We start from the raw sequence: 27,100 nt of genomic DNA, 5'->3' as shown, positions 1-27,100 counted from the left end.
GAGATGTTGTGGTTTTTTGTTTTTTTTTTTTTTTTTTTTTTTGCTTTTCTCCCAGGAGGAATAATTACTCAAGGCACTAGAAATGCATGTGCTCTGATCTCTTGGTCTGGTTGGCAGATACAATTCAAGTAGATGCAAGCATCTGTGCCAGATCTGTACGTAAGCTCAATGCAACTGCATGCATGCTTCAAAGAACGAATTTTTGGTAAATAGATATGAACTGATATTTGTTCTAGGACCTTGAGCCCTAGAATTGCTTAGCCAGTCATTTTCCTGTATGGTTTTCAAGGACTTGGCTAAAACAAAACCATTGTTCAAAGATGCCTGTCTCAACGAATTTTTACACTGAGATGTCAAAAAAGGTGTTGGGGTTAAAATATCTAAAGCAATCCCAATCTATTGGTATATTTTAGGGATATTTTTTTTCTTTTATTTAATTCATTCTTGAGTACCTTTTTGCCACAAGTTATGATTAAAAACTGTAGAAGTTAGTAGAAATTACACATTACTCAGAAGCAGCGAAACGGGCCCTGCTGCCTGTGGCCTCTTTCCCATAAGCTTGTGAGCTTTATCCCCAGTTCCTTTGCTGGAGACCGTCACCTCCTGAGCAGTTAAATGTCTGCAGTAAGCATCTTTAATGCCATGAACAGATGTGTGTAATAACTACCTAATGTTTTGCTAGGTTTTGCAATGGAACAGGTATGGTTACTGCTCCTGCTGACGATTAAAGTGCTCTCAGTGACTGCTCAGTTCAATGGATACAACTGTGATGCTAACCTCCATAGCAGGTTTCCTGGTAAGTATTTAATAGACTTTTTTTTTCTAATGGCTTCTTTATTGTCTTGGATCAAAGCAGTGCTTATTTTTAAATACAGAGCTTTAAATCTGCTTAAAGCCTGGGGGTAGGACTCCACATTAAGTGAGTGTTAACTATCTCGGTGACAATGAAACTCCTCTAATGTTGCACTTTACTTTCTTTTTAATTGCACAATGGGTCAAATTCAGCGTAGTAATGAACACAGCTCCCCTAGCATCAGTGGGGTTTGACCTGCTTTTGCCAGAGCTCTATCCTGTCCAAGGAATTCACCAGTGGTCATGTTGTAAATGTTCTCCACAGATTTGAGAGTCTGAAACTTCTGACTGGGTTTTCTTTCATGTTTTATCTGGATAAGAGATTTATAATTATGTCCTTTTAGTGAAATAAATATATATCTATTTCTGAGCAAGATGACGTTGATGGCAAAATTTAGTGCCTCACTTCAACATTAAGTGCTTGGTTAGGGACAGGTGAAGCAGTGGGTTGTATGTATGTATGATGTACATTTGTGCTGCTGAGGAAATGGGAGTTGTCGCTTTGGGGACAATCAGATGTCTGGAGCTGCTAATACAATGAGAAATAGAAACGAAACTTCAGTCTTATTGTCATGTGTATCAGGGTGTACTCGGCTAAAGAATGCTTTTAGTCTCTGTTACATTGGTTATCCTTCCTGCCTCAGTTGTTTCTTAGAATAATAATAAAAAATGCTGTGAATACTGGCTTGCTCACATCTGTTTCTGAGGTAGCAATTGAATTTATCGGTATTGTGATGAACTCTCGGTATGCTATTATGCTGTAATATCTTTCAGTGTTGTTGCTTTCTGAATAAAAATAGTTTTGATTTTTTTCAGGAAGGATCAACTCTTTTATTAAACTTAAGTCAGCAGAAAGGCTACAGCCTGTGTAGTTTCCTGTGTTACCACCACGCTGCTAGGCGCTTTCTTGACATAAAAACCAACAGTGGGGTTGATCCTTGTCCACTTAAGCAATGTGAATATGAGGAGCAGAGAAATAAGACCTGCAAAGATAAACAAACTCGTTGTCTCCATCCCTGAAAAAATCACCGTATAACTGAGTATTTCACAAAGTACTTGATATTCCTCTTCTTAGGTAAAAGTTTTACAGCCTTGTCTAGTGTGGGTGAGTTGTGCCCACCTGCCTCAGATCTACCTTTTGTAGTTTTTCATGTAATTGTTTTCTGTTTCAGGCTTCTTGGCAAGATTGCAACAGCTGCAGGGAAGTTTAGATTCCTCTTCCTGTGCTTTTTAAATTTTTCTGTGGTCATTTTTTGCACCAGTCCTTTGCCAAGGTTTTATATTTGCAATGCGATACCTGTGAATTGAATCCAGTTCTTACTGTGGGTATTTAGGGGCCTCTTGCAGTTCTGCCTCATAAAAAAAGGGTCATATCAGATTCTATGTCTGCCAAAACTCAGGGACTCAGGAGAAAATCTGTTTAGATTACAAGTAACCAGATTTTTTTTTTTTTTTTCAAAAGCAGACGCTAATCACTCCTCACTGCCTGTAGGAGCTGAGAGTAGAGTCCTGCTCTTTCTTGTTTGTGATCTTGGGCAGTAAAGATTCAAAGGTTGGAACTTAATCAACAGTTTTAGTGCTGAGTTTGAGAGCTGGGAAAGAAAAATGATTCTGCTTGTTAGTTGTGCATTTGAGATGGAGGTAAAAACCAGAAAACCCTTTTGTCCCCAAATTTGACATGCGCTATTTTCAGTAATGCAGAAGAGAGCGCTGTGTAACGGGCTGGGGCCAAGGGGGGCCGGTGGGGCCGAGGGGGGCTGATGGGGCTCAGTTTGCTGGGTTCAAGAGCCCCAGAAGAAGGGGGTGAAGAGCCTCTGCCTGGAGAAGGGGCTCGCTCTCGGCACACTTGCTTCCCCAGCACTTGGCTCAGGCTGTGGTTTTGAGGGTGCTGGCTTCACTGCCTTCAGAGTTCAAGCATAAAGGGAGTGGTGGGAGGTCAAAAACAAAAGGAGAACGTTTCAAACCAAGTCTCTCTCCAGGCTGAGATCCTGCTCACAGAACCTGGTTATGGACACGCTTTCTTCTTGTTCCTTATTCATTCCACAGAAGGGATCTTCATTGTTGTCAGCTGAAATTCCAAACATGGGGCAAGAATGGACTTTGTTGTGGAGGTCTGTGGAGTGCACATCAGAGAAGCTGTTGGGTTTTGAAATTGTCTGCTTTTTTTCTTTAAACGTTGTGGAGAGCTTCTGCAAAGACAAGAAATTAAGTCTTCCTAAAGGAACCTTGGAGTTCATCCATTTTTCATTTGTTTGTGCTCTTATCATTCATTGCTTGGGTGCCTTCTTGCATAGGGATGGTGCTGCATAAATAGGGTGATAAATAATCAGGGAGGACTTTTTTTTTCCTGCAGTTTGCAGGTTTGTTTTAGAGCTTAGGATTGCAATAGTCAGCAACGATGAAGGAAAAAAAGAACCATATTTGGTAGATTGAAAATTCTGTGACTCTTTATACCGAAAGCTAGACATATTCAAGAGAGCATGTAATAAGGTTAGATCCTGCCATCCTTCAGCTACCTGGAGGAGAAAAAGCTTTGGTTCTGCATTGCAGTAAAGCACAGCTTTTAGAAGGCTTTTGGGGGAGGGAGCCATAGCAGTCTGGCTCTCTACAGATGGGAAACACGGCGTTGATTCAGGGGGCTCTTGCTGTAAGTGCATACTGGGAGCTTGAAAGCTAAGAAAATATCGCAGCTTTTTCACAGACACTATGCATTTTAATTCACTATCAAAGCAGCGATTTGATCAAAGAGGAGGCTCATGCAGAGAACCCGGTTTTGAACCGTAAGCGTCTTTGCACGCCTCTTCTGGTGGAATGACTTTTGTGAACAGTGCCTGGTGGCAAACCCTGGTCCTCGGCCGGCTTTTCACTGCCTGCCCTGGGTGGGTCTGGGCAGCTGTGGAAGGTACCGGAGCAGAGCTGGGCAGTGGAGCTGTCGGCGTTTGGCTCTAGTTGCCAGGAGTCTGTCCGTGATTCGGGACAGTCTCTGTTACTGTAGTACCTCTGTACTTGTTGAGCTGTACTCTGGGGTGTGACCCCCTGTGAGTACTGCTGACTGCGGGTCGCTTGTGTGACCTGAGTCAGAAGCCACGTGGCTTGCCTGGATAGGAGCTCTGTGGCAGAGCGCATTGTATTTAATGCCCCATCAGTGGGTGACGTAACCTTCAAACCATTGCTCCTCTCTTACGCAGAAAACCAGAAGCTTTTACTGCAGGAATGCAAATATCTTTTTTGTGTTGTTTTTTTGTTTCGTTTTATTTTTTTTTTTTGTTTAAACTTATGTAGGAATAATGTTTACCTTTTTAAATTGACAAGAAATGAGCTAGATGTTTAGTGTCTAAAGGGGCATTAGATCTGTTTGCATGTGGTTTCAGCTTAATTTCTGAACAAATAATGTTGTTTTAATTCCAGAATAGACTAATTTGGCACCGATACTTCCTTGTAAAGTAGTGGGCAGAAGAGGTTCAGTCTGGAAAGGTTGTTTACCTTCCTGCATAGCACAAAGGTTGTTTTTGTACTGTATGGTCTCATTTCCCTTAGTGTCAAATGAGAATTTTGCAAGCGGTAATGGTACCTTAACAGGTAAAGTAATATCCTGCGTTTTAAAAGGCTTGAAGTGAGTTATAAAATTAACTGAGCTACTTTATATTACATCCTGCGATTTGTTACAATCTAACTGTTTGTGCATTGGTCCAAGTAAATGTAAAGGCACACTCTGCCATTTGCCTTTTTGTACTGTTCCCTCTACCTTAGTATACCCGTTAAATGGATCATAACAGTCCTCAAGTAGGGAAAACCAAGGCATGCTTCTTCTCGATCTCTGTACATTATAGTAGTGGAATTATGTGTATGTACAAACCAGGAGAATTTCATGCCAAATCACTTAAACTCTTGTCTTGCCTCCAGTACCTTTCTGCCCAAATTTACACCCGGTGAGTATCACTTATCACTGCATTAGCTCAGGACTGAGTTTAGCCTGTTATTTCCTGCACTTGATTGTTTTGGCTTTAAAGCCACCATTAAAGCTGTCTAAATTAAACTGCTTGTGCTCCTGTACCACGGGGGAAGAGCTAGTTCATTGTAATGGAGATTTCATTTCCTCTCTGTTGTGACAATGCAGTGAAACAATTCATTTCAGCAGGCTTAATGGTATAGTATTGACTGAAGTTGTTCTGCAATTTTTAATAGTACTTAATCTTTAAGTAGATGTAACAAATGAGTTGTTATATAAAGGAGTAATGTCTATGTTTAACACGATGCAGTATGTCTTTTTGTAAAGTACTAGGGGGGAAAAAAGCCAAAATATCCCCCCAATCACCTACAGGCAGAGAAGAGCTTATAGAAAAGCTATATTATCACTCCAAAGCGAAACAAGCTGTTGCTTGTGCCTATATCCTAACCCGATGGTTTTCCATTCAAGTACATAAAAATCTTCAGAACTCTCGAATAAAAGGTCAAATTCATCCAAGAAGGTTTTTTTGGTGTGCAAAAATTGATCAGTTGTAACAATTTGCTGTTTTCTGGGTCTTTTGTATTGTCATAATGTACAGAATGAAAGATTGCAAGACACTTTGTAGTATTGATCATTGTCTTTCAAGAGCCAACTGATTTTTCATTAAAGCTAAAGTTGATGGGTTTTGGAGGGGAAAAAAAAAAAGCCAACAAAAAACCCCCAACCAACCCAGCTTTAAAAATACCATAATAAATTGCTTTCCTCGGCTGTTGATTGTACTTCAAAGTCCGCACAGCCTGAGGCTGTGGTCTCATACCAACTGGACTCAGACATCCTCAGAGAAATGCACCCGACTTCCAGGCTGGAGTGGCTGGAAGGCACAGCTCGCCTCCTGAGTTTCTCAAAATTGCTGGAAATTTCTGTTCCATAAGGGGGTTCTTTAGTCAGGCTCCAAACACTTAACCCTTTGCTGGTTTCCAATCGGTTGCAATGCTTTGGTTTATGAATGTGCTACTAAATGGGGAATTTTAGAACAGTGGGTTTGCTGCATGGTAGACTACATTACTATATTAATTCTCGTTTTTTCCTCACTGAAGTTGTGGAGTCAAGCCTGTTCTTCAAGTATAATGCAATTCTGACCTTTGTATTCCAATATTTTGCAGTGACTAGGGTCTAAAATTTGATTTGATCAGAAGTTACAACACTAGACTAACTGGTACAGTAATTATATGGTGATTAGTTAAAATACATCTTCTTACTCTGTCTTGCCCTATATTTTTCTTGCAGCTGAACGAGATATCAATGTTTTCTGTGGAGTACAGACAATTACTATGAAGATAAATTTTTGCACAGTTCTTTTCTCTGGTTATTCTGAGACAGATCTGGCATTGAATGGGAAACATGGGGATGCACACTGCAGGGGTTTCATCAATAACAACACCTTTCCAGCAGTGGTCATTTTCATCATCAATCTGAGTACTTTGGAATCCTGTGGAAACACTTTAGTGGTAAGACAAAGTCAAAGTGAAATTGGAGCGTGGCTTTTTATGCATGGGATGAAGTGAATGGCCTTGACAGCATTATGTCTTTTACAGATAATGTTTGCTTTGTCTTCCCCAGTTAGCAATACATTACATATTTCAAAGAAAACCAGGGAAGGCTGGTAATTTATAATCTTGATTACTAATGAGAAAACGTGGTGGGACACACATTTGTCCTCTGATTAGAATGTATATTTTTAACTTTAATTTTTTTCAGTAGAAAAATGAGGGATTTTATTCCAGACCATTTCCAAAACTCTTGCTGAACATGCCTTAAATTTTGCTGAAACTTTTCAAATACCCACTTGGAAAATGAAAGTAAAATATTTTTAAGAGTGGGTTAGATAGCGGGAGAGTTAGTCTGGGTACCTACTTCTGTGCTTTCATGAGAGGGGCTTGCTGACCGATCCTACATGTTCTGTGGTAAGGCAGTGTCTTCAGGCTGGATGTCACAGGGCCCAAGCCACAGTAAACACCTCTGCGAGCTCTGCTGTGAGCTGTTGCACCTTCTTGGAAGATCTCCGCTCCGTATGGGACTGCCTGGCAACAAACTGAAGTTTTCAAGCAAATTTTGAATGTTTGAGAGACCCCAAAAAAGGAAAGAATGGCTGTTTAACTTATGCACTCAATTCTTGGTGAAAAAATCAAGTTGTGGGACTGGAGTTCAGATTGGCATGTTCATCTCTGATCACTTACTGCACGGCCACTCTGCAATTTTTTTGCAGTTTTGCCTGATGGTGTGACTTTAGTGTCTACGTTTTATGTTGCTGTTTCAGGCATGGATAGTGCATGTTTTTGTACGGCTAGTGACTAATTCTAATCCTTAGCTGTGGGTGAGTTTTTGGAACCAGAATCTGATCCAGCAGCTGATTTGTGCCAGTATAATTTCATTTTTGTCAATGAAGCTATCCCACTCTGAATGGGGAGAGAGAGGGAAGTCAGGTCTCAAACCTCCTAAACCAAGGGAGAAGAATTGTACAGGTTGTGTGTATGTCACGTTGTACAAACAGCGATCAATGACTTAAAGTGTCTACAAATAACTTAATACGTTTTTACACTTGGGTTTTTTTTTATTTTTGAGGCTTATATTCTATCTGCAATTTGTACTTGCGCTTCATGATACCTGTCAGTTTTTATAACAAACACATTGTTTTGTTGCTAATAATTTTGCAAAACTGGGCTGAAATATTTGATATGCTCTCTGACCTATTTGCCTCCAGCTGAGCTTTCTTTTAAAATGTCAACAAAAAAGTCCAAGTTTGAGATTCTCTTTTCCTGTTTTCCGTGAAAAGCCATGGCACCTCAGTGACTTGCAGTAGAATTTGCCAGGAAGCAACTTTTTCCTGTTCCTGTGGAGTCGGTCACATTGTAAACTCCCTGACCTTGCTATTTGATTATAATTGTAAAAGCTTGATGTTTTTTAATAAAAAAAAAACCCAAACCACTCTGGTAAGTCCAAATAATTGGAGCTCCCCATGAAGCCCCCTACAAGGCTGCACAGGATACAAAGACAAAGTAGCATCTGCTAAAAATATAACCCAAAATTGCCCTCACCCCCTCTTGGTTTACACATGCTGTGCCACCAACAAAGAGGATAAAGTAGCAGAGAGCATTTCTTGTGTTCCCCACACTGGAGTAGTACAATCTTGTGCATTTCTTGGCTGTGTTTCACAACAAAGACATTCAAACTCATTTTCAATAAAAGGAAAGGCAACCGTTCTGGCAGAACTCAGGTGAAACCCAGGTCTGTCTGTAAGGCGGCTGATGCCACTTTTTATTTTTTGGTGGTGGGGTGGTGAGGAAGCTGAACAGAACTGTGGCTGGCTATTACACCTTAGTGCTCTAGCCTAAGTTTTTTAGGCAAGCAGTAGATCCTAGAAAATTTGATTTTCATAATTTTCCTGCTCTTTAGCAAGTGATTAGCTATAGTACTGGCAAAGGGCATGGCTGCGTTTGTCTTCTAGCTGTTTTTCTGTAGCCAAAGAAATCAAAATACCTGCTGTCTATTCCGTGCTACTTAATGCAAAATGTTACAGCTCATGCGCACCTCAGGATGATTCTTCTGTAATGAAAAGCCTTTTTAAGAAGCTGTATATTCTAAAGCTATTGAAACCATCTGTTTTGCTAATACAGTTATAGGAAAGAAATGCGGCAGTGGAAGTCCAGTGCCGTGTTAATTTGCCTTACTCTGTGTGTGCCTACTGAGACAGTCATTTGTGACATTTATCTGCTGTTTTCAAACCACCCCCTTATTCAGATCAGTAGCTACAGATGGAGTGGGGCTGGGATACTACCAGGAGGAAAGAGTGTCCTTCAGTTTTCTGGAAAGCTGCTTGTTATTGCTGCCTCTGCACACTCTGTGAGCCTGAGCAGCACAGGATAGCATGTGTCCAGGGACTGAATTAAGGTTGCATTGCCATTAAGGTTGTATTACTTTTCAGCTTTTGTGTTTCTGACAGTGTTTCTTTCCACATAATTTATAATTCAGGTTTAAAGATGTGTAATGTGAACAAAACCACAGACACAGAGCTCAGCTATTTGGCTTGTATCTGCTTATAAAATACATCGGTTTTGATGTGTCAAAAAACAAAGCTCAAGAGTGATAGAATATTGTTTCTGTTAATGAAATTGCCTGTGTATTTGCTTTATTATTGCATATGGAAGCTCATTTTAAGCTAGTATTTTTTTAGCTGTAATAGAAAAGTTCCTTCAGCTTTTCCCAGTAAGTCATGTGAATTCATCGAGAATGCTTAGAAAAAAAGTACCTACCAAAAAAAAAAAAAAAAAAAAAAAAGCTTCCAGGATTCATCATTTTTTATTAGATGTTGTTCAAGTCTGTATTTTGAGAACAGGGATATTGCTTGTGAACTCTAGATGCATGATTCTGGGGAGATGAAAAACAGAACACAGGGAACATGGTATTAAATGAAATTAATTTTTGAAGGGTTTTCTGAAGATATTTCTGGGTAAATTATGTCCTTAAGCATTTTTTTTTTTCTTCTGTAGTTAACTTTCTGGTAATAGTCCTTTTCTGTCTCCCTCAATAGGTATCCTCAGCTCGAGGTGTCAATGCTTATGGAAATACCTCAGTGGTACAGATAGGTAACGTGTCAGGCTATATTGACACGCCAGACCCACCAACGATTATCAGCTATTTGCCTGGGCTTTTGTACAAATTTAGCTGTAGCTATCCGCTGGAGTACTTGGTTAACAACACCCAGCTTGCCTCGTAAGTGTGCTTTTAATTTCTGTGTTTCATTCCCATGTTTGTGTAAGCCCATTATGTATGTGTGTATATGCATGCACACCTAAATATATGCATATCCTAGCAGTACTGTCAACAGTAATTTTCAGCTGTGCAAGAAAGTATGGGGAGATGGAAGAAGCACTGAAAGAAGAAGGGATGCAAAGGAAAAGAAAATTCCGCAGCATCATTGTATGAGATAACATAGTTTATGAAGAGAGCCCTAGATAATGTAAAAAAAGCTTCCCTTAAAATTCAGGTGTTCTGATGACAAAATGATAGCAGGAAAAAAAAAAGAAAAAAATAAATCCTTCATTTGCCTTTGCTGTCCTCGCTGGCAGCTATTCAGTTTCTAATTTGACAAGATAAACACTGCTTGGGTTAGATACCGGTGCTTCTGTGCCAAGAAGGCTGCACAGTTCAGTCCACTGCAGTGCTCCGGTGCGGCGTGGTATGTAGTGGGCTCACCAAGAACTGCTAACAGCACACCGCTGTATCAACACCACTGCCAGTCTGGGCTACTGGAAGGGGTCCCTGCCCAGGGGAGGGGCGTTGGAACAAGATGATCTTTAAGATCCCTTCAAACCCAAACCATTCTGTGATTCTCTGAGTATAGAGTGCAAGAGAAAATTATTTCCACGAGTAAACCTTGTACATCATGAAAAGTAGTTCCCTTTTTGTCACTTCGCCTCTCTGCTAATTATTTTTCTGATTGATGTTTTCAACAATATCCATTACTTTCTGCATAGTTGAGGTTCTGTCAGTGTTTCTACTATAAATTCCAATTTCTGAAGTTTATAACCCAAATGCATAAATTAACTCCTTCTGACATGCCTCATTGAGTTTTTAATGATAAAAACCTGAAGTATGTAAACACAAAAATAAGATATCTTTCTTCATGATGGTTTTTGATTTCTGGTTCTGTTGTAGGTCATCAGCTGCTATTTCTGTAAGAGAGAACAATGGTACATTTATCAGCACTTTGAATTTGTTGCTTTACAATGTGAGTATAAAACACAGTAGTATGACCTGGACTAAACTGATCTCTGCACTACGCGGGTACAAGCTGGATTAGCAGAGCAAAGTGTAGACTCGTTTTCATTATTTGCTGTTCCTTTCCCACTCCTCCCGTGAGCCAGGCCGTCCACCTGGGCACCTTCCATCCCCCAGTTCTCTTGTCCTTGTTTACATCCACCTGTTGTCTCGTATGTGTGCGGCTGGTCTTTGAGGACACACAGTCTTTGTCCTGTATGTATGCCGTTCCTCAAGGCACAGCTCTGGCCGTCAGGTTGTAGTGCCACGTCACTAATCAGGTGTAATAACAATCATACTCAGGAGTACACGCTGTGTTTGCACTGACTATGTTTATGTGCGTGTGTGTGTGTGTATATGTGTATAGGTACATTCTGCTGATACAGAGAGTACTCTATAGAATATTCCAGATATAAAATATTTCAGACCTATTCCCTTAGCAATAAACTGCAGTGCTTTTGCAGGGGTATTTTTATTTTCAAGCCTCATCAGAGTGCTTTGATCATCTGTTAATTGTAGTGAGGGATGTGGGATTTGTTACAAATCTATAGCCCACTGCACTTGATGCCTCCTTGTGTGGACTTTCAAGATTTTAAGGGTTAATTTTAGCAGCTTTCAGCTAACTCTTCCATATGTTTTAGATAATTTAACTTGAATGTGCATTGTTGTAAAAGCTTTTACTACGTAAATATGGATGGTGACAGCAAAACATTAAAAATGCACGGACCTCTACTTAACATTAATCCCTGAAATGATATTTCCGTGTTGATTAAAATTTTTATTCATACATTTTAAATACCTGATTTAAATATCAATTTTTCAATCTATCAAGCATCATTTTGGTAAATTATGAATCTGATTTTTTGCATTATTATTCATGCCATCATGATGCTGAGTTATAATTCATGCAACTGATTTGAAAGTCAGTGCTTTATGCTTTGAACATAATGAGCTATAAATATTGTAACAGGACATTTTCCAACAGCATGCCTGAAAAAAAAGAAAAATCATGTTTGTTTGACAGAGCAGAGCTCTAAATAACAAACTATAATCTGTTAAAATGAAGATTATACTTCTCTCATTTTTAAATAAACCTGTGACCAAAAAGGGGCAGGGTGAAGGTGTAGCCAGAAGTCTCAGGACAAGCGCTGACCACCACGTTTGCTGCCTTTCAGGGCTCAGTTCTGCAAACGGTCAGGTACAAATGCTGTTGATGCTTGCACTCAGCACACCTTTCTCAAATACCACATGCCAAGGTGGGCTTTCATCCTCCCTCCCCCAGTGAGTTTCCAAGCTGACCATGAACAGGAAGGTCTCATCCTTTGATTCCAGCTGCATTACTCCAGGGAGCAGCACTGGCATGAGTGATGCCACTCAGGCTGGCAGGCTGAGGGTTGGATATGTCCTTCTGTCACGGCCTGGGGCTGGGGGTGGGGAGCCGGCTGGTGCGCGGCTGCGCTCTGGCTGGGAGCACCTCTGGGGCACCCGTGGGCTGGTGGGCTCGGGCTCTGGCTGGGAGCACCTCTGGGGCACCCGTGGGCTGGTGGGCTCGGGCTCTGGCTGGGAGCACCTCTGGGGCACCCGTGGGCTGGTGGGCTCAGGCTCTGGCTGGGAGCACCTCTGGGGCACCCGTGGGCTGGTGGGCTCAGGCTCTGGCTGGGAGCATCTCTGGGGCACCCGTGGGCTGGTGGGCTCAGGCTCTGGCTGGGAGCACCTCTGGGGCACCCGTGGGCTGGTGGGCTCGGGCTCTGGCTGGGAGCATCTCTGGGGCACCCGTGGGCTGGTGGGCTCAGGCTCTGGCTGGGAGCATCTCTGGGGCACCCGTGGGCTGGTGGGCTCAGGCTCTGGCTGGGAGCATCTCTGGGGCACCCGTGGGCTGGTGGGCTCGGGCTCTGGCTGGGAGCATCTCTGGGGCACCCGTGGGCTGGTGGGCTCGGGCTCTGGCTGGGAGCATCTCTGGGGCACCCGTGGGCTGGTGGGCTCAGGCTCTGGCTGGGAGCACCTCTGGGGCACCCGTGGGCTGGTGGGCTCGGGCTCTGGCTGGGAGCATCTCTGGGGCACCCGTGGGCTGGTGGGCTCAGGCTCTGTGGGCTCACTGGGTCCCCTTGGAAAGTCCTGGCGCTGGGAGCGGCCTCGAGGCTCGTGTCCACCCTCAGTGCTGCTGGGGGATTGCGCACAGACATGACTCCTGACCGAGCAGCCGTACTTTCAGACTTCAGCTGTAGTATTTCCTAACACTGACGCATCGTCTTTGCAGCTCGCCTCCATCTTCCTTAACCGGGCGATGTAAACATTTACTTTGTGGCGTTAGCACATGTAATCATTAGGAAAGATGAGAGCAGTGACTATGATCTACTCAGAGTTTAATAGCAAAATGTTTAATGGGCTTTCACAGAGCCTAAGTGGCTATGTGCTTTTAGGCCTTCCTGTAAATGTCTGCCTAAATTAATAAAAACTGCTCTTTAAGAAAAAAAGTTCAATTATGGCATGTAATAGTGAGGGACTTGCTGTAGACTTCGTAATCAGTTGCAAGATGTGACAGAGCTACATATTGGAGAAATGTAGAATTAATTTTAAAGCAGGCAAACTTACCTGATGTTACTTGAGTGGATCCTGGAGGAGTTGCTGTGTGTGCCGCCAAGCTGCTGCGTGTGCGCGTGTGCCTCCCGGGGCCTCCGGCGCTGCAGACCCAACGGTGGGCACGCTGTCAATTTTGGCATTGTTCTCTTTGAAGAAATACTCAGGTTTTGTGCTTAATCCTTCTTGTTGCTGTCAGCTGCTGCTCTTGGTCTTCCCTGCCACACTGAACCTGGTCAAAGTTCTATTTAACAGAATTTTTCTTATGTATTGAGCGTTTTGATCTCTCACAAGAGGTCTCAACATGCTAATCCCTGTGCTCTCTGGGTTAGCAACCTATTAGATGTAGGTGGCCTTACCAGTAAGTGCACTTTGATATGCTGAATTAACATCGGCCACTCAGATCTGTTTCGTGGTTTTGTTGCTAAAGTGACGCTAGTGGTTCAGCCTTTGAAGAAGAAACCATTAAAACATCTATATCTATGCAGCAGTATATGGAGAATTCCCAACTTTTATGTTACATACAGCTTGCTTAAAACAGCTTTTTTTAAAAAACCCCTAAATTTAAATGAAAATGTTTGCTACTCATAGTCTTCAACAAGCCAGCTTCCACAGAAACTACATTTTGCATAATAGAATGTGTCTGTTCTCCCAGACTACATCTTAAGATATTAAAAACCTGGTGACATTGCTGTCTCCACTGAATCAAATACCAAGCTTTCCTGGGAAAGCCCAGTTCAGCTCCTCCTTTCGAAAACCACAGTAGCTGCTACAGTAGGTGCTGGGAGACTTACCGAGATGTTAGTGAATGATGCCTTTTCTTTCATCACCAACCCGACCACTTCATAAAATCATAAATAGATTCCCCAAAATAGTTGCATGGGATAAGGCCGATACGGCCAGTCAACTACTGTCGATCTTTCTAGACAAGCTTGTAGGCAAATGCTCCGGCACTGCTTTTTGCTTCTTCCCTTACAGAGGACAAAGTAAATGTCTGTCCTACATAGAAAGGTTAGGAAATGTCGATGGGAGTTCAGTCTGGAGACAGATGGGTGGTTACAGTGGGGTTTCTGGTACACTGAGGCAATGTTTATTTTTCAGGATTCAACCTACAGCCAGCAGCTCCTTATTCCAAGTGCAGGTTTACCTTTGAAAACCAAAATATATGCAGCTGTAAGAGCAACCAACCTTGATGGCAGGTACCGTAAAGGATGTTATTTCTTGTCTTGCTTGCTATTCAACTCTTGGTATTGCAAATTTTTCTGATTTAGAAGAAACTGTTGTTCCTCCTAGCCTTTTGTATGAAAGTTTTCCTGAATTACACTTTAAATCCTGTATTGCTGTTATTTAAGAAAGGTCGAGTGAGAATCTCCAGGGCTTTTAAAAGTGGGATGGCTTAGATTTCTAGTCTATGTGGCCGTGACTTCTGAGAGGAGGTATATATACAGAGTGTGTTGGTGTAGCGATTGACTTGCACAAACCAAAATTATTTGATTTATACAATTCTGCTGCTATGCTGTGCTGTTTAGCTTTGTAAGTAGTGGGAAGAAACAGGTGATATATTGAGAATGCAGGATGACTTGTACGTGACCTGTTAAATATAGTTACTGGGTTTCAATGTAACAGCCTGCCTTATCAGTTTGCATGCTTGCCTGTACTATATTTTAATCTTATCTCACTCTCTCCACCCCTACTCTTAATGTTGCCAGTTTCCCTCATCTATCATTTTGCTCCCTGTGCAGGTGGAATGTTTTGATGGACTACTGTTACACCACGCCCTCTGGTAATCCTAGCGATGATCTTCGATATGATCTTTTTTTCAGGTAGGTCCTGTGCAAACCCAGTGTTTTGTGAGTCCTCCCTTTAAAAAACAGTTATAAATCTCTCCGATAGTGGTGTTCCAAACTGCCTGGAAAGTCCAAGCAATATTAGCAGGGAGGACCAGGGGCTGGGCTTGCAGATAACATGCAGGACTTTTCTTGTCTGTGAACATAAACATAGAAGCAAGTGCAAAGCTGTAAGAATTATAAAGGTAAAGAAGCATATATCCAAAATGGCTCTACTAGAGATACCATAAACACCCAAACTGAATGGCTAAGCTGGCCTTTATTTTGCCAAAGGTACCCTTGTAGTGAATGACAGTGATATAAAACATCATAGACTCCAGTTCAGGAAAGCAGTTAAGCAAATAATTATAGATAAATAGATGCTCCTGCTTCTACTCCCAGTAAAAACATTTATTTGAATTGGAACTTTGAAAAACATCTTGGCAGTATCTCAGATTAAATCTCAGCAGTGATGGTTGCTGGAGAGACACTGTCTTCATTTGGAGTTACCTGTCTGTGCCGGTTAGCATACTTGATTACTTTTTGCTTCAGGTCTCAACTTTCTTTGGGCACTGGAATGAAATGGTACCTTGGTTATAGCCGTGATGCTGCAAAACAGAACATGATGGTTTTGTAGGAATGCATTTTGGCAAAGGACTGTGCAGCCCAACGGGCAGGTTGTGGCTGCCTGTGTTGCACATTAGGGCGCTGTGCTCTTTTCCAAGGAGCTCGAGCACTGAACTTACTACCTAAGTTCTCTTATTCTCAGCTAAGAGCCTCACAATGCTAATACAGCTGCTCATCCTAGTTTTAATCTTCTCTACAAAAACTAGCTGTGACAAGGACCCGCAGACAACTATAATTGAAAATGGCAAGAGCCAAATGGGCCGGTTTTCCTTTGAGGTGTTTCGCTTTGTGAAGCATAAGAACCAGAAGATGTCTACGGTCTTCCTTCACTGCGTGACAAAGCTGTGCAGAGCAGACGACTGTCCCTTTCTTGTGCCAGTAAGTTTCAGTGGATGGAAGCTGCTGTTAATTATCTGGATACAAAATAGGTACACTGGAGTTATTCTGCATACAAATGCTATGGAAGTTTGGAAGGCGCAGAATTAAGATGACTAGTAGAGTCTGAAGTAAGAATGTTTTTTGTGTCTGAAGGAATGTAAAACAACTGATGAGGAACAGGGCAATGAACGTTGTCATCCAGAGTTAGAATAATACCAGACCTGCAAAACACAGGTGGTTGAAATGTGAGAAATGACCTCTTTGCCTTTTAGCCCTTTAATTCTTTTTTAAAAGTTACAGCTTCTGAGATGGCTCCAGAGCTCATATTCCTACTATAGCATCTAAGAAAAAAGGTATCCACAGTCACAGTTGATGAATGGAAGTACCTTAGAATAGAATTTATGGGAAAACTTAAAGCTATAGTAAGTGCCGTTCTACTGACACAGAAAATTTGAAAGAGTTTCTGATAGTAGAGGAAAAAACCCCAAACTACTACATCCCCTATAGTTTATTACCACCTCCCTTACAGTCTGGAAACTGCTGTTTTGTTGAAGTTCATGAAGTTGTGTCAATTCAAAAAATATCCAATTTGAGGAGTGTCAGGATCAACAAATGTATTTTTGAAACTTATTTAAATAAATGTATAAACAGAGAACATCCTGTGATGTCTTTAGAATGCAGTGTTGTCCCCTACTGAAAGACTTTGCATTTAGAATTTTAAAATGCTATCAGTTCAGTATATGTCTGACATTTTGTGCATTATTTTATGCTTTTATGTCACACTGAATTAATTGTTTCTATTGAATTTAAGTTCTGAGGTTTTCAAAGTCCTTTCGCAAGAAGTTGAAATTAAGGAAATGCTCTTGGTTGAAGGATACTTGAGTACCCAAGATTAAGGTAGATTATAAATTAGAGATGTTAAAGGTGGATTCCAGGTGACAGGGTGTTGAGGGCTCTTTTAATGTAGGTCATTGCTGTTTAGAACTCCATGGAAAACGTGCAAACTTATAACTCAAGAAGTTTCCTAGAACAGGGATTGTAGCCTGTTTTCTATCCCTAGTCGAGTGAAGCACATTTGTTGGGGAAAAATGTCTGTAAACAAAGCTTTGGGAAATTAACTACTGAAAATTTAATATACTATAAGATGGATCTTGTACACAACAGCAATGTAGTTCTGTAAACGAAGTGAGGCAAAATACAATGAGAAACCAGGCATTTATAAGATACACTTCTAGTGAATATTGCAGGTGCTTTTATTGCAAAGTAATTTAATACATACTAAGAAATAAAGTCAAAGTTGTAGTATTGCTTATAAAAGAGTTTACATTAAAGCAGGAAGCACAAGAAGGGCAATAATTCCATTCCACTCTGAAACGGTGATTGTTTTGATTAACCACTCAGATTTGCAGTAACAGAGAAAGAAGAGACGCTGGTGGGAGGACAACTTGGAGCCCTCAGAGCACCTCTGGCAATGCTGTAATCTCTGCTGGCCCCATCATTACCAGGAGTGGTAGGAATGAGCAAACTTTTTCTATGGGCTGCAGGAATTTCAGAAACCTGGGGAAATGTTTTGCAGTTTAATTTTGCAGTGGCTTTGAGAACGGGTGGATTCTCCATGAGTTTGTTGGGTATTTTTTTCCCTGCTCTTGGAGTGTTCGGTAGAAATTTTGAGCTAACGTTTCAGTTCAGCACTCATGCTTCCTCCCTACCCCAGCAGAATCACTGTGGGATACTGTTATGCAGATAAGGGTATTATAGAAGCCCAAACTCAGTGGGCTGACTTCTTTCTTTTTGTCAGATTTCACTGAAAATAATGGAATTTAAGGTACTGTGTTCAGTGTTGCCACCTAATTTAGGCAGCTAATGAATATTCACTGTCACTTTCTAGTCGCCATTCCTTCCAGCTTCACCTCTTGGTTTTTATTTAAGTGTTGCATAAAATTAATACATGCTATGCTTAGCCTTCAGCTATAAGAAAGAATTAGGACAAACACATTGTAAATTCTAAACAGTGGACCAAAATCGACTATTTTAAATTTTTAAATCCAGGGTGAAATGCCATAATTTCCATTTTTATTGCCAAAGTAAAAAAAAAAAAAGGGGGGGGGGGGCCCGGGAAGGCAGCTCTAAATGCAACCTGCAGTCTCTGAAAAGAATTTGTGTGACTGCAAATATAATATTTGAAAAAACTTTAGAAAATTCTATTTACTGATTTTTATAAGTAGTTGCAGTTAAGCAACTGATTTCAGCAGTCATTAGAGTTAGGAAGCTGAGAGCAGGACTGAATCCTGTCTAGGAAAAATAATCAAAACACTTAATCAAATCCTTCTTTACATGCAAAGCAGTTGTGCCCACATATCCAAAGGCAACAACTGACCCTCCAGAATAGGGAACCATCTAGCAAGAGACCATTTTTAGAACAAATGGCCCCTGTTATAAGCAACATTTCTGTAATGAAAATGAGTATTTTATTGTGCATTATGTGTAGTCCCAACTGTGTTGCTGCTATCTGATTAGTCAAGAAAAAGTGAAAAGAACTCACTTTAAATCTGCATGCATGAGTACTTCATGGGAAAGGAATGACAGCTTCGCTCAGACAAACATGTATGCTGGAGAAATGCTGCCTTAGGCAAGGAATGGGATCTAGATATAGGTGTTGGTCATAAACCAAGTTTTTAGGTAATATAGCTTATGGTTCAAACGCTGTGAATGCTTTTTTTACAATTAAAAAAAAAGATATGCATAAATTACATTTAAATACTGCATAATTACAAGCAAGCAAAGATCTGTCCATGGGTATTAAATGACCCTGATGAAAGGATAAACAGTTTTATAATTTCATTATGATTGTTGAGGTTTTTAAAATGAAAACATGAATAAGGCTGGACAGGAAAATATTTCTTTAGGTGTCTTCTACTTGAGCTATGTAGCTTTTTAGATGTTAGATAAGATTACATTATTAGCTATTTCTGCATCGCCATAGTATGCTTCTGGAGCATCCCACTCCTGCTGACAGAAGGATGGTTTGGTGGGAAGTACTCAGGAAAAAACGGGATTTGGTTCTGAGCTCTGCCATGAATTTCCTGCGTGGCACTGGGTGGGTCCCTTGATCTGCCTCGCACTTCCCTGTTTCTCCTGGAGCAGAAACAGAGGACCAGCATTCCCTCCCGCTGTCCCTACCCATCCTGAAAATAAGTGCACTGAGAATGTGAGGTTCATGAATACTACAGTCGAGGAAAGAATAAGAGGGGAAGGTCGTGACAGAACTTGAACAGAGCTGTCTGGTTTTGGCTGAGGAGTGCCGTCGTGCAGCGCTGGCTTACCTTGCTGCGGGGCTGCGCGGAGGTGCTTACGTTATTTTCGAGACCAACTCTGGTCCCGCTCAATGCAGCTGGATCATTTGCGCAGAGCCCATCCAACCTGCTGCTCCTGACTCGCCGTGGTGCATACGCCAGTGCGAGTTCTGTGGTCACATGGATGTGCCACCCCCACTCCCCTCATCTGGGCTGGTGCTGCTTGTGTCCTGGGCCACTCTTGTGCACATCAGTGTCTGCAGAGGCACCGCGAGGTGGCCAGGTCTCCCCGTTACTCCAATACGGGAACAACTGGGGACTAGGGCTGTTTATGCCGTCACCTTGACATAACGTACCAGTATATAAAGATACTGAACAGGGCTACTGCAAATGAGCAATGGTCCTTCTCCTGTATAATTCTGAACTCTTATTTCTAACATTTTGTTCTTTTCAGGGAAACTTTATTTTTGTTTGTTAATCTAAAATACGTCAATACAGGAGACATACAGAGAAAAAAATGTTTTAGTATCTGTATATAGAAACAAAGCAGGTACCTACTTGTGAGGGTGAAATTGTGTAGCTTTTGATGGATGTTTCACTTAAACTTAGAAGACGGCTGCTCAAAACAAATGTATACGTGAGCTGTGCTTACAAGTTGCACAAAAAAGCAAAAATAGTGACAAGAAATGTAATTCTGAGATGGACAATGGTAAGTAAGTAAAAACTGAAGACAAAATACAAATGTTTCCCTGAATATAATGCCACTGTGGAACTGTCAAGAGAAAAATGAGCGTGGGGAAAAGGCATTTTTGTAATCATTAATGGTCACTGATGTATTTTGCCTTGAAAAACTCAGGTTAATCTTTTTCCTACACAGATCTTTTTATACTATGATTAACAGTGAAGGGACTTGTGTATAATATTGGGCTTATAGTTGTATTTTTATTGAGGGACAGAATAGAGCTTGGCCACCTTTTCAGCTAAAAGGTTCCTGCATTAAGTTGTTTGGTGGTTGTTTGTTTTTTTTTCCTCTCCCCAGAGTACTGAGTAACTTCATATTTGTGTGCTCACATTAAAAAATGAAGTAGCATCATGTAATTAATGTTGTTGTCCTTATCCTATTAGAGATGCTAAAAGCTGCTAGTCAGTGTTGCAAGTGTAGCTGATGTGTTTTGAAAATAAAGCTAGGACTGTTGGCTTTTGCGTTGTAAGGAGGGGAGGAGATAGGCAGAGGTATTTGTAAAATGTAATGCATCCCATTTTTATTTTCTACAGATGAGACGCCAACCAACAATTCACAACTTGGTAAGTTAATCAGAATTCCAAGAAACATAAAAGAGGGTTTATGAGTGAAACATAACTGAGGACATGAACCATTTTGATTGAGGTCTGTGCACTAAGCTGGAATGTTTTTCCTTTTTGGCTGTTTTTTGTTTGGTTGTTTTTTTTTTTTTTTGTCATTTGAATGAGTTAATGCTGACATGGTGTAAAGAAAGCAATTGGTAAATCTGGAATGCTCAGTTTAATTTGTGTACTCAGCCCCACCAACATAGCAAGTTCTCATTCCTATGATGGAATTGACATGAAAATCTGCTGCTGGGACATGTGAGGGTGAAGGAACATTGCAACTGCCAGATGCAAAATCCGACCTAAATGGTAAAATCTGTTCACACCACGCAGGAATAGAGCAGCAAAATGGTTGTTATGCTCCAATCTATTTCAGTTCATAGCTCAAAGTCAGCAGAGCTGTGCTACAAAAGTCAGCAGAGCTGTGCTTCAGTTCCTGCTCTCCTGGCGTTTAACCGCGCAGGGAGCCTGCGGAGAAGCTTGGCTGGAGCTGGTGGTCTGCTAGGGCAGCGGAGGAGACGGGCGGTGGGGGACAGCAAGCCTCTGAGCTGTGGGGTGCTTTGCTCCGGGCACTCGCAGGGCTGGTGTCAGCCGGTCGCTCCGCCGGTAGTAAGGAGTGGCGGTGCCTTTCCTGTGCCTGTTGCTGTCCCAGTGGAGAGTGTAGAGGAAGAGCAAGGTGGGATCACTGCTGTAGCGGGGAGCAGACAAGCAAGGTCAGAAGGCAGCACAGAGTTGGGAAAGGGAGGGCAACCTCATCAACAGAGCTGGTTTTTTTATCCCCCCCCAGCTTTGGTGAGGAGGGGGGGTTGATGATGTTGAGGGCAGGTGGCTGCTTCTGGGAGCAGCAGTCTGGTTTCCCACACAGGAGCTGTGGTGTCGTTCCACCTCACCCTCCAGCTCTGGTAGTGGCAAATGTGGCTTTTGGGCAAACGCACATTGGTGCTTTGGGCCGCACCTACCACTCAAATGTGTGGGGTTTCGTTGTGGGGTTTTTTTCCCCTCTTGCTGGGAAAGATGGTATGGGCTGGATGTGTGCATTCCAGTATCGAGGAACTGGTCCACAGACAGCCTGTTGAGCTACACTAAATAGTAAATGTGTTACCTTTTCTACCTGAGAATTGATAAACGCTTTAAGAAGCCTTCTGTGAAGGTGTACGGATGAGCTTAGAGTAGCTCAGATACCTGGTGCCAGATATGTCTGCTAAGGATTTATATTCCCTTTGAATTGAGATGTGGATAATGATATCAGGGAAGAAATCCTTTCATTAACTTGATTAGGCCACAAATCTTTATACTTCTGCTCTAACAGTTTTTGGATAAGGATAGTCTTGCCTTAAATAACACAGGTCAAGGTTGTCACTAGCACATGAGGGATTATGCCTTAGAAGTATCCTTACTGTCTTTATCCCCTAGCTGATGGATATTGAAAGAACTAATAACTGTTTTCCAACTGCACTTAGATAAGCTTTATCCACGTGGACAGGTGCTCGTTCTGAAGTACAGTTTCAGTCCATTCATTGTAATTATTTTGTATCTAGGGTGTTGTAATGGAAAGACAGCGGTGGCTGGCACTGCTGAGAGCCTGTAACCAGATCTTACCTGCACATTTTTGTTCTCTTTGCAGCTCATCCAAATGGACCTCCTTTCCAGCTGAACTCAGTCACCGGTGCACTGATTTCGGGCATTGTTGTCCTAGGAATCACAAGCATTTTCTTTTTTGTATGTTCCCTAACTCTTCTGCACAGAAAGTGGCCCAGCAGTTCGGTCTTGAGTGGCATTCGAAACCCAGTTTTCAACTGAAAGTGATGATTTACTTGCACTTTTTCTTTGGGGTTGCCTTTCTTGTCCGTGAAATATGATTCCATTAAAAAATATTACGGCAACGCTCCAGCTGTATCCAGCTTCTATGCCAGCTATTCTGTATTTGTAGATTTGCTAGATGACGTGTAGGTAAGCAGCAGTGATACTGGTAACAATCCTAGAAAATTAGGAGAATCTCAGTTGTGCTTGTGATCAGCCTGTATGACATTATGCCCGTGGGTGTGCCGACAGTACAGCTCGTGTCTCCAGCTTCCCAGCGGGGTCTTAAAGCTGAAGATGCTGAAGGTGAGGACCTTTCCGAGTATGCCATTCTTACACAAAACCTGACACATTCAGAAACATAAGTTCATAAATGCCTGCTAAGATAAGGATCACTTCTGTTTTGTCATGGTATTTTTGACAAATTTGAAAAAAAAAATCATGTCTCAGGAGGAACTGGTTTTCATCTGTCCATCTTGGTTAAAAATAACACCTCATTGATATTTATCATCATCCTGTGTTAACCATGTCTGTGCTTTCATTGATGTGATGCAACTGGCTAACGATCAGGCCTTTTTGGCGCTCAAGCCTAAAGACAAATAGAGACTTGTTCTCGGTTTTCTCTGATCCTGCAAATGCTGTATAAAGGCCTGTTGTTCGCACAGTCCACTGTGCTGTAGTGTGGTATCCCTAACAACCAATATTGTGCCTGTTTTCCTCCAGTCTTAATACCTCAGAAACATTTTTGCACTTCAGGGGTTAGGTCTGATGACATGTAAAACATGATTGTTTAATAAAATTATTTGAAACATTTCAGAACGGATGCTTTGTCTGAACTGTTTTCCTCCCCTTGTCAAATCGTTACAGTTTTGTATGTGTTTTCACGACCTTGTTCTACAAAGATGAAAACTGGACGTTCTTTTTTAAGCCGGTTTGGTGAAAGCTTTCAATATATAGGATAAATTAATATAAGTATAGCTTTACTGGCCTTTACAGGAGGGTGATAAACTCTGGAGATTTATATCCCAGTCTGGGGATAAATACAGATAATCTATTTTAACTTACTCATACAGGCAACCACAGAAATTCCATTAATGTAATTACTGCTTCATAACCAGCAGCTTTAGCTGAAAGTTTCCAGTGATGGAGATAGCCATTGCCATCTTCAGTAAGTTGTTCCAACAGTCAGTTGCTGTCTTCGGTACTTTTTAAAAGAGTTTCTAATATGAATGTGCCCAGCTTAACTTGCCAGCCGCTAGAGACTGTTGTGCCTTTGTTTGCTAGACTGAGACACACACTTTCTAACCCAAATCTCACATAGTTTGCTTAAGACCACAGGAAAAAGAATTAGCGAATAGTGTTGCAGAAACAAATAATTAAAAAAAGAAAACCAAAAGTTGCTGGTATCATACTTGTCCTATTTCAGTTTTTGTGTATTTCTGGAAAGACACTTTGCTGCTTATATAGAGAAAAGTAATTTACAGTAATTAAAACAGACTTGGTTGACCAAACTTTTTAAGGCTTGGGTAGCCTATTACAAAAATGGAGCTGTTACCCAGTAATGTAACATGCAAAATGTTTTCCTTATGTTAGTTGAAGTTTCTGGAGTGGTTTGTTTTTGTGAGGAGGCAGATAAGATGATGTTCTTTGTGTAGCTTTTCCCCATGTGAAAGTTATTAGGTACTGCAGGGTGATCCTATACCAGCTAGGTTAGTGAACAGAGTTCCCACAGTTGTCTGTCGGAGTCATTGCTGAGCTTGCTATGGACTGGGTGGCTTTGTCTGCATCATTCATTCCATAGGGAAATACCTGTTCCTCCCTGGTCAAGGAATATGGACGGTCACAGGTGGAAGATGACATCTAAACCCTGGCTGCTTCATCTGCAGATCTGACATGGGAATGCTCTCTATGAAAGGCTTTTGGGGGACGTTAAAACTTGAGTCAGGCTGCCCACATATTTCTAGCAGGGAGAAGGCTGACTGTTTTTGTAAAAAAACATCCCCATCCCGCTTTGTTCGAAAGAATTATGCAGCCATTTAAGAGCACGTGGAAGCCATAACGTGTGACCTTGGTCCTCTGGAACCAGGTTAGGTAGAAGCTGGGGGGATGCGCAGGAAGGCTACACCCTGCTTTTTGAGGGGCGTGATGTTAGGTGAGAGGGAAGGGGTAACGGGCTGAAAACAGGGATTACATTCAGTGGGCAGGGACTGCTGGCACTCCAGATTCCGAGTTTTGAATGGAGCAGGGAATTGCTAAGACGCTCGGTACTTTAGGCGAAGGAACTCTGGCTGAGTATGTAGTGGGGCTCTCACAGGTGTTAAGTGAAACTGAATTACTAAACCGATAGCGGCTCTGCAAGTAAAATAGCTTCCCTTAGGGGTGCCCGTCACACGAGCCTGAATGCCGGTTGTGAACGGGGGTCAGGGCTCCGCAGGTGAGCACAGTGCGGTGGAACGGTCTCAGGTCTGTGCCCTGCATTAGGGGGCAGGCAAGAAAGAAACTGGGTGAGAGTTTAACCTTAGGTCTAAATCCAATAGAACTTAATAAATCTATAAAGCGGTGAAAATGCTTCCTGGGTTCCCATATTTGGAAGAAATAAATGGCACATAACGGGAGCTATGTACACCAGTGCTTGGGATGAGTTCAGCTGATATCTGGGAGACAGGCCTTGGCATGGGAACCTGGGCGTAAATCACACTTTCTACTTCATTTGGCAGGAAGTATTTCTTACTCTGATATCTCGTAGGCTCCACAACTATGCCAGAAGAAGCAGCCATGCCCTGTTAAGCTCGGCATCTCTTCATCTGGAGGAGACGTAGTCAGGAGTGTCATGATGAAACCAGCACACTTCCAAGTGTGGGAAATTGGTCCTTCCTCAGGTTACTCCTGGGTTTTATTTCAGTACCTCTTTGACCTTTCCCATGCTTTTTGGGAAGAAGGAGGTGAGGTGGAGGTGGAAGAGGCAGTGGAGAGTAGCTCTGCAGAGCCGTTGGTGGCTGGACTGCGTGTTTGGTGTGCTGGTGGTTTCAGGGTTGTATCACGGCTCTTTTGCCATAATGTCTCTTTTGAAAAGTTTTGGTAACTTTTCTGTTATTCACTAGTTAATTAACTCTTCCCTAGTCTTTCAAGGAATGTTTGTACAATTAGGAAGCCCATCCCTGAGACAGTGAAATCGAAAATGGAAGGTGGAAAAGTTGTCCAGGTGAGTTACATTGTGAAGAAGGCAAACTGATGCTGCTGGCGGTGGCTGGGTGCCGGCCAGCCGGGCTGCGCAGGCGGCTGCTGCCTCTGCGGCCTCTGCTCCTGGGCTTCGTGTGCAGCGTGAGTGGGGCTTTGTGCCCAAGCAGGGTGCGCGCCAGCCCTTGTAACTAAGAAATGCCGTTCTGCAAGAGCTCAAGTATTTTTGCGAGTTCGCTTGCAATCCCCTGCCAAAGGGGAACCCTCCGGTGCTTTGGGCTGGATGGGTGGTTGCAGACACGCAGTATCCCGGCCTGAGCAGGCGTCGCATCCTCTGTTTGCGCCCTGAACTGGCTCATGCTTCGGCTCTAGGTCTCTGAGGTGCCTTTATCAAACTTGCTTGTTTTGCATAAAGAAACTAAGAAAGAAAGGCTTGCTTCTGCGCTTTGCCAGCCCCTTTCCCTGGGCCGCAGAATGCCTCGGGAGAGGCCCTGCGTTCCTGCCGGCAGTGCACGATGTTCCCCATCGAGATGGAGAGGGTGAGTGACGTCTGTTGCAGGTACTGTTCAGGAGGTGACTGCTCTCGGCTCAGCGCTTTAATCCTTAGTCTCGTGATTCAGGCTGAGCTCTGCCTTCAGTCAGTCAGTTCCATTTTTCTTAGCAGGTGGTAACATCTGCCTGCTCAGCGGCTGTTTTGAGGGACAGACAGAGTTGGTGTTTGTTGTTTTGGGTTTTTTTCTTAACTGGTTTTTAGAACACAGACTTTATTTTGGTGTTGTGGGGGTTTTTTTTGGTTTTTTTTTTTTGTTTTTTTTTTTTACGGTAAGAAGGGGACTTAGTGAACTGGATTGATCAGTGTGATCGCAGGTTACTCTACATAGCTGATATTTCTGATTTATTTTTTCCTCTCCAGGTTGTAGTGAATAAAAGTAATGATCCTGTTAATTCAAAGGTTAATTGCAAATGAACCTAAGTGCAGAAGTTCAGCATGGGGTCTGTACTGGAGGGTTCATTTGGTACATACAAGCATGCATGTTTGCCAGGTGTGTATTCTGCACGGGCTGGTGTTGGTGCTGGAGGCAGCGGCTGCTCAGGAGGTGAGCACTCACCATGTGTTGCAGCTCCGACCTCACCTGCAGGGTCAAATCCAGCTGCTGGGTGCTGGGGCTGTGCAGGCGGGTCAGTGCTGTGTGATGGAGCAGTGCTGGCCAGGCTCCCCCGAACACGGGCCAGCAGGCTGCACGGTGCCATCGCAGCACCGCGGCGTGGCCGGAGCCGTGCCGGGTGGCTGAGCCGGCTGCTCCCAGTTAGCCTCGTTGTTTCCTGACGGCTCCCAGGCAGCCAGGTCCAGCCCCGGCCGCGCGCTGCGCGTGCTGTGTGACTTGGCAAAGCGAGAGCACAGCCCTGGCGATGCTGTTGCTCTTGGTGTGTGTCACTGCTGCGTGTTGATGCTGCTG

General features: G+C 42.6%; 1 protein-coding gene across 1 annotated transcript; it reads left to right on the top strand.

The window, feature by feature from the left end:
* Window positions 1-690: 690 nt before the first annotated feature.
* On the top strand, window positions 691-23,216 carry ZPLD1 (zona pellucida like domain containing 1). The gene is made up of 10 exons (XM_040584210.1): window positions 691-796; window positions 6,089-6,309; window positions 9,390-9,571; window positions 10,517-10,589; window positions 14,297-14,394; window positions 14,938-15,018; window positions 15,855-16,026; window positions 17,428-17,536; window positions 20,595-20,624; window positions 22,291-23,216. Exons 1-10 carry the CDS (start codon window positions 691-693, stop codon window positions 22,464-22,466), a joined length of 1,248 nt encoding a protein of 415 aa, XP_040440144.1. The 3' UTR covers window positions 22,467-23,216.
* The last annotated feature ends 3,884 nt before the right edge of the window (window positions 23,217-27,100 follow it).

Source organism: Falco naumanni, chromosome 2, assembly GCF_017639655.2.
Source record: "Falco naumanni isolate bFalNau1 chromosome 2, bFalNau1.pat, whole genome shotgun sequence".
In the NCBI taxonomy this organism is placed as follows: domain Eukaryota; kingdom Metazoa; phylum Chordata; class Aves; order Falconiformes; family Falconidae; genus Falco; species Falco naumanni.
The sequence above is the reverse complement of the archived record's forward strand: the minus strand, read 5'-3'. Positions and strand labels throughout refer to the sequence as shown.

Coding starts and splice junctions, on each gene's coding strand:
- ZPLD1 (XM_040584210.1), top strand. CDS start 691: ATGGAACAGGTATGGTTACTGCTCCTGCTGACGATTAAAGTGCTCTCA. Junction 797..6,088: donor CCTCCATAGCAGGTTTCCTG/GTAAGTATTTAA, acceptor TTTTTCTTGCAG/CTGAACGAGATATCAATGTT. Junction 9,572..10,516: donor AACAACACCCAGCTTGCCTC/GTAAGTGTGCTT, acceptor GTTCTGTTGTAG/GTCATCAGCTGCTATTTCTG.